Below are 15,016 nucleotides of genomic sequence, written 5' to 3'. Positions count from 1 at the left end.
TTTTCCTTAAATATTAAGAAGGTTGATTCTTTGAGAAACAGACTCTAACAACTGTTAGGTATTCAGAGTTGTAATTCTTAATACCCTTGTTTTCTTAGCATAGAGCCCTGCTCACAGCGGACACTTAATGGATATATATTGAATAAACGACAAATGAATAATTTACAAATAAATTACAGATTCACCATAACAAATAGCATAATTTATATATGCTTGGATTGAATCATCTGCCACTTTGACGTACCAGTTTTTCTATGTACTGGCTGTAGGGTAGCTGCAGGACAGGGCATACAAAGAGGCAGAAATGCATGGAAGCAGAAAGTGAAGGTCAGCCTCCTAGCAAACCATCCCAGACGAGAAGGGGAGAGTCTTAATATAAAGGCAGAATTTCTCCTGAGTGCAGGGGAATAAAAAGAGAATAATCTGAACAGATGGATTTGGAGCAGGATGTGAAGATCTGATGCAGGTGAGGGAGGCTCATCAGTAATGTTACTAGTATATGAATGTTCCTTCCACTTGGTGTTAAGCTTACCAAGGTATGACAGCTATGTGCAATATATCAGATACTTTGTCTTGTGAGGACAGCTCAGTCAGGAGCTCTGTCATCTCAAAAATTATTTTTGTTTTGATAGTCTCTAAACATTTCCAGTAGAAAAACAATTTTAATTGTCATGAAAATCTCTTAGTTATTTAAAATTAACTTTGTAATTTTTTATTCACCATTTCTATTTTTTTCATATGATGCTTTACATTAGGAGTATAGTCCAAAAAAGGACCAGAAAACTCCGGCATCCCTGGTGGCTTCGGTTAGCGGTCCTCCAACGAGCTCCAGCACAACTGCCGTTGCTGCAGCCAGCTCTAGCTCTGCACCAGCCCAAGAAACCATCTGCCTCGACGACTCACTAGATGAAGACCTTTCTTTCCATTCACCTTCACTGGATCTTGTTTCTGAAGCTTTAGCGGTTATCAACAGCGGGAACAAGGGCCCTCCTGTTGGCTCAAGGATAAGCATGCCAACCACAAAGCCTCGTCCAGGACTGAGAGAAGAAAAATTAGCTAGTATCATGAGTAAGCTGCCACTGGCTACTCCCAAAAAACTAGATTCTACTCAGCCTACACATTCTTCAAGTCTTATTGCTGGTCACACAGGGCCAGTACCAAAGAAACCCCAGGATTTAGCTCATACTGGCATCTCTTCAGGCCTTATTGCTGGTTCTTCCATTCAGAACCCTAAAGTTTCTTTAGAACCTTTGCCAGCCAGGCTACTTCAACAAGGACTTCAGAGGTCAAGCCAGATTCACACTTCTTCCTCTTCACAGACCCACGTCTCCTCTTCTTCCCAAGCCCAAATTGCTGCCTCTTCTCATGCTCTGGGAACATCCGAGGCCCAAGATGCTTCTTCATTAACACAAGTAACAAAGGTGCACCAGCATTCAGCTGTCCAGCAGAACTATGTGTCTCCATTACAGGCCACCATCAGTAAATCCCAGACCAACCCTGTGGTGAAGTTAAGTAATAATCCCCAACTCTCCTGTCCCTCCTCGCTTATTAAGACTTCAGATAAGCCACTTATGTACCGCCTTCCTTTATCTACCCCCTCACCTGGAAATGGTTCTCAAGGGTCCCACCCCCTGGTTTCTAGGACAGTACCTAGCACCACTACCTCCAGTAACTATTTAGCCAAGGCTATGGTGTCACAGATCTCCACGCAGGGTTTCAAATCTCCCTTCTCGATGGCTGCCTCCCCAAAACTTGCCGCATCTCCCAAGCCTGCCACATCTCCTAAACCCCTGCCCTCGCCTAAGCCTTCTGCCTCACCCAAGCCCTCTCTGTCAGCTAAGCCTTCAGTATCAACTAAACTTATTTCTAAATCCAACCCGACTCCCAAGCCTACTGTATCCCCAAGTAGTTCCAGTCCAAATGCACTAGTAGCCCAGAGTAGCCACTCCAGCACTAACAACCCGGTCCATAAACAGCCCAGTGGAATGAACATCAGCAGACAGTCTCCCACCTTGAATTTATTGCCCTCTAATCGCACTTCAGGCCTTCCATCTACAAAAAATCTTCAGGCCCCCTCAAAGCTAACAAACTCATCATCCACTGGAACTGTTGGGAAGAATAGCTTGAGTGGAATTGCAATGAATGTACCTGCCAGCAGAGGTAGCAACCTTAACTCAAGCGGAGCTAATAGGACTAGTCTATCTGGGGGAACAGGAAGTGGAACACAGGGTGCTACCAAACCATTGTCTACTCCACATAGACCATCCACTGCCTCAGGGTCTTCAGTGGTAACAGCCAGTGTGCAGGTATGTATGTTCTGTATATCCATGTGATAAACTGTAAGATTGCATAGTGTCATCTTTCTTGTAGGTAACTTTAATAAGCTTTTTATGATATGTGGATTGTTCTCAATAGGCTTATTATAGCCTGTGGCCATGGAATATTCCTGATGCTGACATCATAGTGGTAGGCACACTTGTAGATGAGGTATTTGTTGGGATGTGGATTTTTTTTTTTAAACAAAGTAACAAAGGTGCACCAGCATTCAGCTGTCCGACAGAACGATGTCTTCATTACAAGCAACCATCACTAAATCAACTTTAAAATTATTTGAAAAAGCACAACTAAAATGCATATTTCAAACTTTCTTATCAAAATTCAGAACAAAGTAGTAACTTAGGAATTTAACATTCACTTAACTCTTCCCTTCCCTTTTTCTCCTGCCAGCTTTCTTATTTTTAAATCAAATTTTTACATTCCTGTTATTTTTTAATCATTTACCTTCTCAAAATTTTTATTTTGCATTAATTTTATAGTGCTATATAATTTTCTGTGTCAAATTAGTGTCAGTTGTCCTTTTATTCCACAGTTTTCCCGTTCATGAATTTTTAGTTTAAACTTATCTCTCGATTAGCTGAGTGCCTCACTCAAGCAATCTTTTTAAGAAGGGTAGCCTGGCGTGGTGGCTCATGCCTCTAATCCCAGCACTTTGGGAGGCCAAGGCAGGAGGAACACTTGAGGTCAGGAGTTCAAGACCAACCTGGCCAACATGGTGAAACCCTGGCTACTAAAAATACAAAAAAATTAGCCAGGCATGGTGACGCATGCCTGTAGTCGCAGCTGTTTGGGAGGCCGAGGCAGGAGAGTCGCTTGAACCCAGGAGGCAGAGGTTGCAGTGAATGATATCACGCCATTGCACTCCGGCCTGGGTGACAGAGCGAAACTCCATCTCAAAAAAAAAAAATAGTAATAAATTTTAAAAAGGGTAGCATGAATGCTATTTTACCTTAGCTCATGTGCACCTGGTAATTTCTTTCTGTGCTATCACACTTGAGTGGGCATAACCTTCTTGGGGCACTAACTGTTCCACTTCAAATTTTGTAAATACTCTTCCACTGACTCTTGCTTAGTATTTAGGATTATGGAGAAGTCTGAGACCATTCTCAGACTTTTCTCATTCTCCTTTTGTTACCTCATCATTAATGTGTTTTCTCTGCCTAGTTTTCATTAGTTGTATACCTAGAACATAATAATAGCATTCCATCTCAGACCTGGTTATTTATTTTAGATCAAGAATATTTTATTGTATTATGTGTCTGATTACTGTTTCTGATGCATTTATCCTAAGTTTTTTGAGAACCCTTTATTATATCTATTTATTTATTTTTTAATTTTTCCCTGAGACGGAGTCTCACTCTGTTGTACAGGCTAGAGGGCAGTGACGCAATCTTGGCTCACTGCAACCTCCGCTTCTTGGTTTCAAGAGATTCTCCTGCCTCATGCTCCCAAGTAGCTGGAATTACAGGCACCTGCCACCATGCCTGGCTAATTTTTGTATGTTTATTTATTTATTGTTATTTTTTGAGACCAAGTCTCCTCTGTCGCCCAAGCTGGAGTGCAATGGTGTGATCCCGGCGCACTGCAACCTCCACCTCTGGGGTTCAAGCAATTCTCCCTACCTCAGCCTCCTGAGTAGCTGGGATTATAGGCACCCACCACCGTGCATAGAGACAGTATTTTGCCATGTTGGCCAGGCTGGTCTTGAAATCCTGACCTCAGGTGATCCACCCACCTCGGCCTCCCAAACTGCTGGGATTACAGGCGTGAGCCACCACGCTCGGCCTAACTTTTACATTTTTAGTAGAGTTGGAGTTTCACCATGTTGACTGGGCTGGTCTCAAACTCCTAACCTCAAGTGATCCGCCTGCCTCGGCCTCCCAAAGTGCTGGGATGATAGGCATGAGCCACCACACCCAGCCTATGTTTCGTCTCTCTCTGCCACTTCTTTGTATTCTGACACTTTCTCAGATTTGTCCTTTATGTTAATGGTTTAGATTCTTTAACTTTTTTCCCCTGAAAGTAATTAATATGTGTTCATTGAAGTCAAATTTAGAAAAAAGAAAATAAAAATCACCTATTAATCCAACACTGTTTACGCTTTGTAGGTACTTTTTAAGACTTTTTTCGATAAAATGTGTTTTATATATTTCATTTTATAACTGGCCAAAAAAAAAAATACCATTTTATGATATGCAAGTTCTTAGGTTCTTAAATATTCTTTGAAAACATAACTTTTATTGATTTATGGAATTGCATTGTCTAAGGAAGTAGTCTTTGTACTGCCTCCTATTTATGTGGAACAGCAACATCTAATGAGAAGAGTTTCCCCTTGCTGTATGTCAAGGTTTACTGCTGTTCAATACAGTCTAAGGGTTGATACTCAATATACATTGCGTACATTCAGTATACGTATATTCACATCATCATTCTGCCACTGATGTAGGCATAGGAATGACTAGATGTCAGAATTCTAATGTAGAACAAATTCAGCTAACTGGTAATTCATTAATTGAAATCTAGGATTAACTGATGTTTTAGTTATGTACATTTACTTTCATCAGAAATAAAATAAAAACAAATTGATATTAGGGATTATATGTTAAAATGTATATGGAGATGAATGAATAAAGACCTTCCCTTATGAAAAAAAAGTATGTGGAAGATTGGAGTTAGTCTGCATTACTGTCTATATTATCTTTATTAAAAAATTTACTCTTGTTAAGATTCTTAATTTGATAAAAGGAATAAGTGAAAAGATAGCATAAATGGTAGTTCCCTGCCCCATATCCTCCTCCTAGGGTTAACTACTTTTAACCCTTTCAGCATTTTCTTTAGTGTTTTTAAATAAGAATAATAAATGGAAAACTCTTAATTTTATCAATTTTATAAAAATTTGAGGAGTTATTTCTGGAATTAAAAACTCCTTTTTATTTTCATTTGCTTCATTTTCTTTGAACTTAAGATTAAATCTTTCTTCATCCTTTGTCATCTCTACAATCTGTCAGTTCTATTTTGTTCCCAAAGATCTTCCTGTATTTGATCATTTATCGCAAAAGAACCCCTGTATCGTCTAACAAATAATTGGTTTGTCAGCATGGAGGCTACTTGGCAAAATATGCATTTCTGAAGACTAGCTACTCCCTCCCGGTTTTCTTCCTCTCCCAAATGGCTTTATGATTTGGAGACTGAAGTGTTCCTGTCTTCATATCTGATCTTTTTTTCTTTTTTCTGTCTTACTGGTTTGACTGAAGAAAAGTTTAATAATTCATTAAGGGCATTTCTACCCCTTGACGAAACTAAAGTTCTTTTTGTTTTAACGTAGCATCTCAGTGAAGTCTTACCAGCTATCTTGTGGCCTCTAGAACCTGTCTATAGCTCTCCAGTACTGAAAACAGATTTCCTATCTATGCGTGTAAAGCATTCACCTTCTGTCTGAAAGGCATCTGTGGGTGTCTACTCATTTGCAGAGTGAAAATGACAGGTCCTTTAACAAATGGCAAAAGGTAAACTCCTTCTGGGTTCAGGTTGTTAGCTCTGCTTGCTTTCTATTTAATAACTTTCCGCACAGGGGTTTCCTCCTGTTTCTTACCCTTCAATTTACTGATTTTCTTTGAATCTTGTCTTTGCCACTTTATAATTCCAAACATCATTCATTCATTAAGCAAATGTTTATTGAATGTTTACTATGTGCCAGGCACTCTTCTAGGTGCTGGGGAAATAGGGATGAACAGCACTCTCAGCATTCCTGCTCTCATGGAGCATATAGTCTATGTAGGAAGACAAGCAAAAATACAAGTTTTATGAAAAAATAAAATTTGTAGGATAATATGATAAAGAGTTATTGCTGCCACCATAAAGAAGGTGAAGAAGGTTTGAGGAGGTAACATTTGATCTGAGAATTGAATGAGCAGAAGCCAGCCATGTGGAGAAAAGAGGGGAAAAATAATTCAGGCCAGAGGGAACACTTGTATGAAGACACTGAGATGGAAAAGAGCCTGAAGTGAAGGCCTGCATGTCTGGACCATGGAGAGAGAGTGGTAGGTGATGAGATCAGAGAGAGACCAGAACCATGTCATGGAGGACCTTGTGAGCCACAGTAAGGACTTTGGATTTTATTCTCTGTGCAGTGGGAAGCTATTGGAGTTTCTTAAGCAGGGGACTGGTATGGTCTGATTTGCATTTCAAAAGGTTACTCTGAGTGTTGTGGGAAATAGGGGATCAGTGCACTCACCAAAGTAAAGTATGTGGTTTAAAAAAAATTTAATTGCAGCCGGTCACAGTGGTCACACCTGTAATCCCAACACTTTGGGAGGCCGAGGTGGGTGGATCACAAGGTCAGGAGAGCAAGGTCATCCTGGCCACCATGGGGAAACCCTGTCTCTACTAAAAATGCAAAAATTAGCTGGGTGTGGTGGCATGTGCCTGTAATCCCAGCTACACAGGAGGCTGAGGCAGGAGAATCACTGGAATCTGGGAGTCGGAGGTTGCAGTGAGCTGAGATCGCGCCACTGCACTCCAGCCTGGCAACAGAGGGAGACACCATCTCAAAAAAAAAAAAATTAATGCCCACTATGGGAAGAGCAAGGTTTCCCTTCAATGTTTTTTTCCCCTGGGAATAAAATGTAGAGGTCACGGAAACTATTTTTGACTGTGGGGCATAATCCTGAACTATTTAGCTGCTTCATGCTGACTTCTTGTGCATGATCCCAGATTATGTCAACATTGGAATACCCCACTGCTGAAAGGTCTCCATCTTTTAGGTTAGAGAGATTTGCAAATACCCATGTCACATTTAGATTATCTGATGCTTCCATTTATATTTATAAACAAAGTGGATATAGAAGTTACTTGAAAGTGTAAAATGTTAGGCAGTTATGGCATAGTATCACTTTTTTATTGCCCTGCCTAATTTACATCTTGCTTTTTTTTTTTTTGAGACAGGGTCTCGCTCTGTTGCCCAGGCTGGAGTGCAGTGGCGTGGTCTTGGCTCACTGCAGCCTCCGCCTCCAGGGTTCAAGCACTTCTCCTGCCTCAGCCTCCTGAGTACCTGGGATTACAGGCAAGCGCCACCATGCCCGGCTTATTTTTGTATTTTTAGTAGAGACGGTGTTTCACCATGTTGGCCAGGCTGGTCTTGAATTCCTGGCCTCAGGTGATTCACCCACCTCAGCCTCCCAAAGTGCTGGGATAATAGGAGTGAGCCATAGTGACTGGCCCTCATTTTGCATCTATTTTAATGCTTCAATTGCACTCCTCCAGAAAAGCTTTAAAAGATTCCTTTTATTAACAGTATTTAATGTTCCTCACTAGGGAACTCCAGTTGGGGCACACAGCCTTGGAGACTCTTTATCATTCCAAGACTGCAGTAGAATTATGATTAAAAGAAGAAGCAACTCTGGTTAATTTTTTTTTTCCCCGAGATAGGGTCTTGCTGTGTCGTCCAGGCTAGAGTACAGTGGCGCAATCTCGGCTCACGGCAACTCCGCCTCCCAGGTTCAAGCGGTTCTCCTGCCTCAGCCTCCCGAGTAGCTGGGACTACAGACATGTGCCACCACACCTGGCTAATTTTTGTATTGAATTAATTATTGTAATTTCGTATTTTTAGTAGAGACAGAGTTAGTAGAGACCACCATGTTAGTCAGGCTGGTCTCGAATTCCTGATCTCATGATCCGCCCACCTTGGCCTCCCAAAGTGCTAGGATTACAGGCGTGAGCCACTGCACTGGCCAACACTGGTTCATTTTTAAGTTGATGCGGGATCTTTTCTATCCTGGTTGCATTAAGATACTATTATCTCTAACTTGGTAATTTTTTTCCTAAATGCACTCACTTTGTATATCGTGGTTGGCACAGTACAGGAAAAGACTGGCAAATAAAAACTGTCAGGTTCAAACATGGAGTGGTGAAGGTTTGTACTTACGTGTAAGAGAAAATTTTGGCAAAAAAGAAAGAATGGGTTTGTTGACTATAATGTCATCATTTTATGATACTTGAAAACTAAGATTTCAAGCCTAAGTGACTGGAAAGAATGGAATTCCTTGGTGAAAGCAGTTGACAGAAGATGGGGGAACCCATTGGAGAAGATGATTTCAGCTTTGGATATGTCAAGTTGGTGCTAGATATTCAAGCGGAATTATTCAGTTAACTCTCAGATATACAGGATGGAAACAGATGAGAGGCCAGAACTACGGATATAAATTTCAGTTGTAAAATTTGTTATTTTTATTAACAAATAAAGGAGAACTGGGGAGGGAGGCAGTTAAAGAACCAGAAAGAAGGCCGCTTGTGGATATTCTTCATTTGTTTGTTCAGCAGTGGCATAACCTCTTAAGTGTACAAATATATGTAATGTTATGTGGTGTGTGTGTGGAAAGATTGTCTGCATTTTTCTTATACATTAAGAAATACCCGGCCGGGCGCGGTGGCTCAAGCCTGTAATCCCAGCACTTTGGGAGGCCGAGACGGGCGGATCACGAGGTCAGGAGATCGAGACCATCCTGGCTAACACGGTGAAACCCCGTCTCTACTAAAAAATACAAAAAACTAGCCGGGCGAAGTGGCGGGCGCCTGTGGTCCCAGCTACTCGGGAGGCTGAGGCAGGAGAATGGCGTGAACCCGGGAGGCGGCGCTGGCAGTGCGGAGACCCGGCCACCGCACTCCAGCCTGGGCGACAGAGCCAGACTCAGTCTCAAAAAAAAAAAAAAAAAGAAATACCCCACTAGCAGCAAAAGGACCAAGATTTTTAAAATAATAAGTCCTTAATTAATAATGCTTATTGATACACATAAAACTGGAAAGAGCTAACATTTATTATTTTTAAAATAGTCAACAAATTCCATTTTCCTGATCAAATTTAGATTTAGTGGGACGCGGTGGCTCATGCCTATAATCCCAGCACTTTGGGAGGCCAAGGCAGGCAGATCACTTGAGCACAGGAGTTCGAGACCATCCTGGCCAACATGGTGAAACCCCATCTCTACTAAAAATACAAAAATTAGCTGGGCATGGTGGCACATGCCTGTAGTCCCAGCTACTCAGGAGGCCGAGGCAGGAGAATTGCTTGAACCCAGGAGGTGGAGGTTGCAGTGAGCCAAGATTGCAGCACTACACTGCAGCCTGGGCAACAGAGTGAGACTCCCGTCTAAAAAAAAAAAAAAAAAAAAAAAAAACCAAAGAAAACCAAAAAAAAAGTTAAAGTTTTGACCAGGAAAATTTGGATTTGGTAAAATAAGACTACAAAAGAAATCTCAGAATGACAGAAACTATAATAGATAACATATGATAATGAGAAAATTTGATTGTATCAACTCCCTGTTGGTAAGTAAGTGCACATAGAAAAGAACAATGTTGGCCAGGCATGGTGTCTCATGCCTGTAATCTCAGTGCTTTGGAAGGCCTAGGTGTGAGGATTGCTGGAGCCCAGGAGTTCGAGGCTAGCCTGAGCAACGTAGACACCGTCTCTACAAAAACATTTTAAAAAGTTAGCTGGGTCTGGTGGCACACGCCTGTAGTCCCAGCTACTTGGGAGGCTGAGGTGGGAGGATCACTTGCACCCAGGAGTTTGAGTCTGCCGTGAGCTACAATTGTGCCACTGCTCTCTAGCCTGGGGAACAGAGTGAAACCCCGTCTCTCAAAAAATAATAATCTTTTTAAAAAAAAAATCAAAATGGAAAAAATGTAATTGTTGTGTAGAAAACTGTTCAAAGAATTAAACTAGGTATAGGAAGATATTTGCCAGGCGTTCTGGCTCACGCTATAATTCTAGCACTTTGGGAGGCACAGGCAGTGAGGAGATCACTTGAGCGTAGGAGTTCAAGCCCAGCCTGGGCAACATGGTGAAACCCCATGTATAATAAATACAAAAAATGTTAGCCAGGTATGGTGGCATGTGCCTGTAGTCTTAGCTACTCGGGAGGCTGAGGTGAGGGGATCACTTGAGCCTCCAGGAGGTTTGAGATGGCAGTTAGCTGTGATTGCACTGCTATACTCCAGCGTGGGCAACAGGAGACCCTGTCTCAAAAAGGGGGCGGAGTTTGGGCAGGGGGAATATATTTAAGTAAGTTCTCTGTGAAAGCCCATCCAGGTCAGCATATTTCTTATTTATTTTATTTTTTTAAAGTCCTCCCTGCAGTCCAAATATGTTAGCATATTTCTGATTTCAGTGTTTTTATTCGTAAACATGGCGTCAAAGCCCAGGTAGGGGAGTGTGAAAACACTGTCCAGTTTATCTTTTACCTTAAGGAGTATAATTTCAGAAAAGTAATAAAGTGAAAATCGCTTTCAGGACTTAAGTGACTAGAACTAAGGAAACTGAAGTCTGTCATTCTGTTTGATAATAAAAGGAAGACAAATTAGATAGTGGCTAGGAGTCGAGGAAGAGCTAGAATAACGGCGTGGTTATAAAAAGAAATAGTAAGTTTCTGTATCTGAGAAGGCAGAGGAAACATGGAAAAGGGGCAGTACTAGATATTTGTACAAGAAAGTTCTATACGGTGAGAATTCATGGTGTAAGTCAGGTGGTTAGCTTTGGAGAAGGGCAGGTGAGGCTCATGGCGAGGAAGAATGCCTCGGCCTGGTCTCTAAGCTGATGTGATGACAGTAAAGGATACTGGGTAGGGCCCTGAAAGCAGCAGTCTAGAGCAGCCGCTGCAGGAAAGATGATGAGACAGATAGTAAAGTGAGCATTTTCAGAGACCCAGCCAAAATTGCACGGGATTGTTTACTCATGGTTCAGGTATTTGGGCTAGGAGGCAAAAGTGGAGGAGTGCAAGTGTAAGGTTGGGAATTAGTAGATTGAGAGAGTGCGTGAGTGTTCATATAAGTGCCACTAAAATAACAGCGTCTGAGGAAACTACAGTGGTAATGAAGAGCCTGTCTCACAACGTTTCTGTCAGAGCAGATGTAAGGCATAGTCTTGCATCTGTGAGGATATTATAGAAAATAAATCAATTTGGATTACTTTATTTCTTACGTATTTTGACCCCTGGTTTCTGCACAGTCCACAGCAGGAGCATCATTATTGGCTAATGCCTCACCTCTGACTCTCATGACATCACCTTTGTCTGTAACAAATCAAAATGTGACTCCTTTTGGGATGCTGGGTGGCCTTGTTCCAGTGACCATGCCCTTCCCGTTTCCCTTGGAGATATTTGGCTTTGGAACGGACACAGCTGGAGTGACAACCACCTCGGGATCTACCTCAGCCGCTTTCCACCATAGCCTAACTCAGAGTAAGTGGGGCTCTTCTATTTGCTTGGGCTGTCTAGCTTGACAGAACAGGAAACCTTATAAATTTATTCTAATTAAGAGTAGTCCAGTTGGAGTTAATGAAGATTATAGTTTTTTCTTAAGAAATGCAGTTTATATGTATATATAGTAAGTAAAATTATTGGACACTGGGGTTTTATATACAGTTTTTAAGCTATCTATACCACATTTCCATCTTAATGAAATTTTTAAGAGGAAGTCAATTGTGTTGGGTTATGTGCATACACATACATTAAAATAAGTAAATTTTTAAAAACATGCTCTAGTTTTAGAAGGCCTTCGAAGTCAGGTGCTGTGCCGGCATTACATAAATCAGTTTTCATTTTTGAACTAAAAGGGCTCCAATCTGGATTTAAAGATGACTGACAAGTCTGTTTTCCTCTCAGATTTACTCAAGGGTTTACAGCCAGGAGGAGCCCAGCATGCAGCAGCGCTTTCCCACTCACCTCTGCCTGCACACTCACAGCAAGCATTTCACGGTGAGAATGCCGTCTCCTTCTTCCTCTCGTTCTTATTTGTATAGGCTTGTAGATATGGATTATACTTTTCTGAAAACATTGTGAACTGAATCACAAAGGCTGGAAAATGGAAATTTTCATAGACTGAATCCTCATTCCTCATTAGCAACAAATTCCTTTTAAGAGGAAGGAAATAGGTAAACGAGATCTTCTGTAACCTAAAAGCCTTTTTGAAGGTGTTTATTATGTGGAAATGATGACTAATGAGAGGATTCATAAGATGGTTAAAACTTATGTACAGTAATGATAGTTGTTTACATTTATTGAAAGCTTACTAAATGCCATATAGTCTTGTGGCAGCTTACATGGATAGCTTAGTCCTTAGATGACGGTCTCCATTTTACAGATCACGAAACTGAATCAGAGAGCTAAGCAACTTGCCCAAGATAATACACAACTTGCCCAGATAACAAATGCTTGATCTGAGATTCACACCCAGGAGATCTGACTCCATGACCTATATTCTTAGTCATTAAATGTCTTGGCATTTTAGCAGAGATGAAATTAATGTGATCCTGCCAGGCACAGTGGCTCGCTCTTGTAATCCCAGCACTTTGGGAGGCCAAGGTGGGCAGGTCACTTGAGGTTGGGAGTTTCAAGACCAGCCTAGCCAATATGGTGAAACCCCGTCTCTACTAAAAATACAAAAGTTACCTGGGCCTGGTGGCACGTGCCTGTAGTCCCAGCTACTCGGGAGGCTGAGGCAGGAGAATTGCTTGAACCCGGGAGGTGGAGGTTGCGGTGAGCCGAGATCACGCCACTGCACTCCAGCCTGGGCAACAGAGTAAGACTGTCTCAGAAAATAAACATTAATATGATCCAAGCTGTATGCATTATGTCCTTGTAGGCAGCCAGATCGCTCTGAAATCTGATATTAGGCAGTCAGATTAGGCAGTGTGCCAAACACACTGGGCTCCAGCTTCTCGTTTTCCCTAGCAGTTGACCTCCATAGACGCTGATATCATTCTGAAGCCCATTTTCAGGATCTTTTGAGCAGAAGTAACTGCTCAGCTGCCCGCTTAACTTTGAAAGTTGACTAGGCCTCACTTTTTTTTTTTTTTTTTTTTTTTTTTTGGCCACTGAATCAAAATGATCTTTGAACCAGTTTACATTAACCACAGTGCAGAGATGGGAACTGAGGAGCAATCTTGAGGCAACAGATTGCCATTAATCCTCTGAAAGAACTAAGTGGTGAGCTGTCCCAGTCTTACCCTTGAGAATGAGCATAAAACCACAGTTATGTAAAATGGGTAACAGAGAGTCGTGGCACAAATGTCAACAATCCCAATCTTCCTGAACTCTGACTAGTTTAAATATCTAAAGAGAATTGCCCTGTGACTAAAGCAGTTCCTCCCTGGGTGTAGACAACTGTTCGGTATAATGAATCCAGCTGAGGGTAGTGTACTCATGAGCAGATTGGCATGAATGTGGCCACCTGCAAGGAATTAAACAAGCAGGATTCTCATGGCTCAAAAAGACCCCAGTGTTCGCTCTTACACGAACTATCTCGTTTATCAATGCAGCACTGCTATTCCAGAGGGAGAAAGGAAATATGACTGTCAGTATTTTCCAAATAACTAAAGTTAAAAAGTTTAAAATTTTTCAACCAGCCTTGGTAGCTCATGCCTGTAATCCCAGCATTTTGGGAAGCCAAGCAGGCAGGTGGCTTGAGTCCAGGAGTTCGAGACCAGCCTGGTCAACATGGTGAAATGCTGTCTCTACAAAAAATTTTCTGGGCATTGTAGTGTGCCCCTGTAGTCCCAGCTACCCGGCAGGCTGAGGTGGGAGGATCACCTGTAGCTGGGAGGTCGAGGCTGCAGTGAGCTCTGATTATGCCACTACACTCCAGTCTGGGTGACAGAGTGAGAGTCTGTCTCCAAAAAAAAAAAGAGTTTAAAATTTTTCCCTTAAGACCCATTTTAAAGTATAAGTCACTGAACTTGAGGATCAGACTTGGATTTTTGAATTACAGAACTGCCAGTTTGAATAGGTTTAACTTGTTTGAACATCACTTTCTCTTGTAAACTGGAGACAACAAATGTTTTTAAGGACTTCATATGAGAATTTAATAAAAAATAATTGATTTAAAGCTTCTAGCATGGCACCTGGTGCATAGTAAGAGCTCAATTAATGTTAATTAATTTTATGTAGTGTAAAAGCTCAGTAAAATTTTTCTGTAAAGGGCCAAATAGCAAATATCTTAGGCTTTGCAGTCCATGTGGTCTCTGTCGCCACTACTCAACTGACCATTGTAGTGAAAAACAGCCATAAGAAGTATTTAAACAAATGAGTATGACTGTAAATAAAACTTTACATACAAAAGCAAGCAGGGAACCAGATTTGGCCTATGGGCTGTAGTTTGCCAAACCCTGGTCAAATTTATTCCTTTTCACCTGTGTATTTCTGCCATTCATGCCTCTTCCCTCAGAATAAAAGGTTTCCTTTCCCTGTCCTTTGCTGTCAGACCTGGGTTGTCTATGAGGCCTTATTTTTCTTGCTAAGGCCATGACCTGTTGGAGACTTTCTCCATATTCTGTTGGCTCTCCAGGTCATGGGGCCCTACCCTTGCCCTGGTATCCCCCTTTCCTCTCCTCCTGGCCAGTTTTTGTAGGTAATTTAGTTGAGGATTAAATGCAGTAATCAACAGTTTTTCTGCAAGCATTTAAACAGCAGTGTGTAAAAACAGAAATTATTTTGAGCTGGTCTGGTGGCACACACCAGTAGTCCCACTACTTAGAAGGCTAAGGCAAGAGGGTCGCTTGAGCCCAGGAATTTGAGGCTGTGGTGCGCTATGATCGTATCTGTGCATAGCCACTGCACTCCAGCCTGGAAAACATAGCAAGACTCTCTCTTTAAAAAAGAAACAGCCGGGCGTGGTGGCTCACGCCTGT

At 41.7% G+C, this 15,016-nt stretch overlaps 1 protein-coding gene across 12 annotated transcripts in view; it reads left to right on the top strand.

The window, feature by feature from the left end:
• UBN2 (ubinuclein 2) overlaps positions 1-15,016 on the top strand; it is a 100,566-nt gene that overhangs the window by 52,197 nt on the left and 33,353 nt on the right. For 10 of the 12 annotated variants that reach the window (XR_004183108.1, XR_001901256.3, XR_001901258.3 and 7 more), the window contains 3 exons: positions 756-2,306; positions 11,339-11,570; positions 11,994-12,086. Coding sequence is in view for 9 of the 12 variants with exons in the window: in XM_017957212.3 (XP_017812701.2) it covers positions 756-2,306; positions 11,339-11,570; positions 11,994-12,086 (1,876 nt within the window). In the remaining 3 variants the exon portion in view is untranslated. The remainder of the gene's footprint in view (positions 1-755; positions 2,307-11,338; positions 11,571-11,993; positions 12,087-15,016) is intronic. The other 2 variants (XM_021936321.2, XM_021936320.2) reach the window with 1 other exon arrangement.

This window comes from Papio anubis, chromosome 4, assembly GCF_008728515.1.
Source record: "Papio anubis isolate 15944 chromosome 4, Panubis1.0, whole genome shotgun sequence".
In the NCBI taxonomy this organism is placed as follows: Eukaryota; Metazoa; Chordata; class Mammalia; order Primates; family Cercopithecidae; genus Papio; species Papio anubis.
Note: the sequence above shows the minus strand (reverse complement) of the source record. Positions and strands in the feature narration are given on the sequence as shown.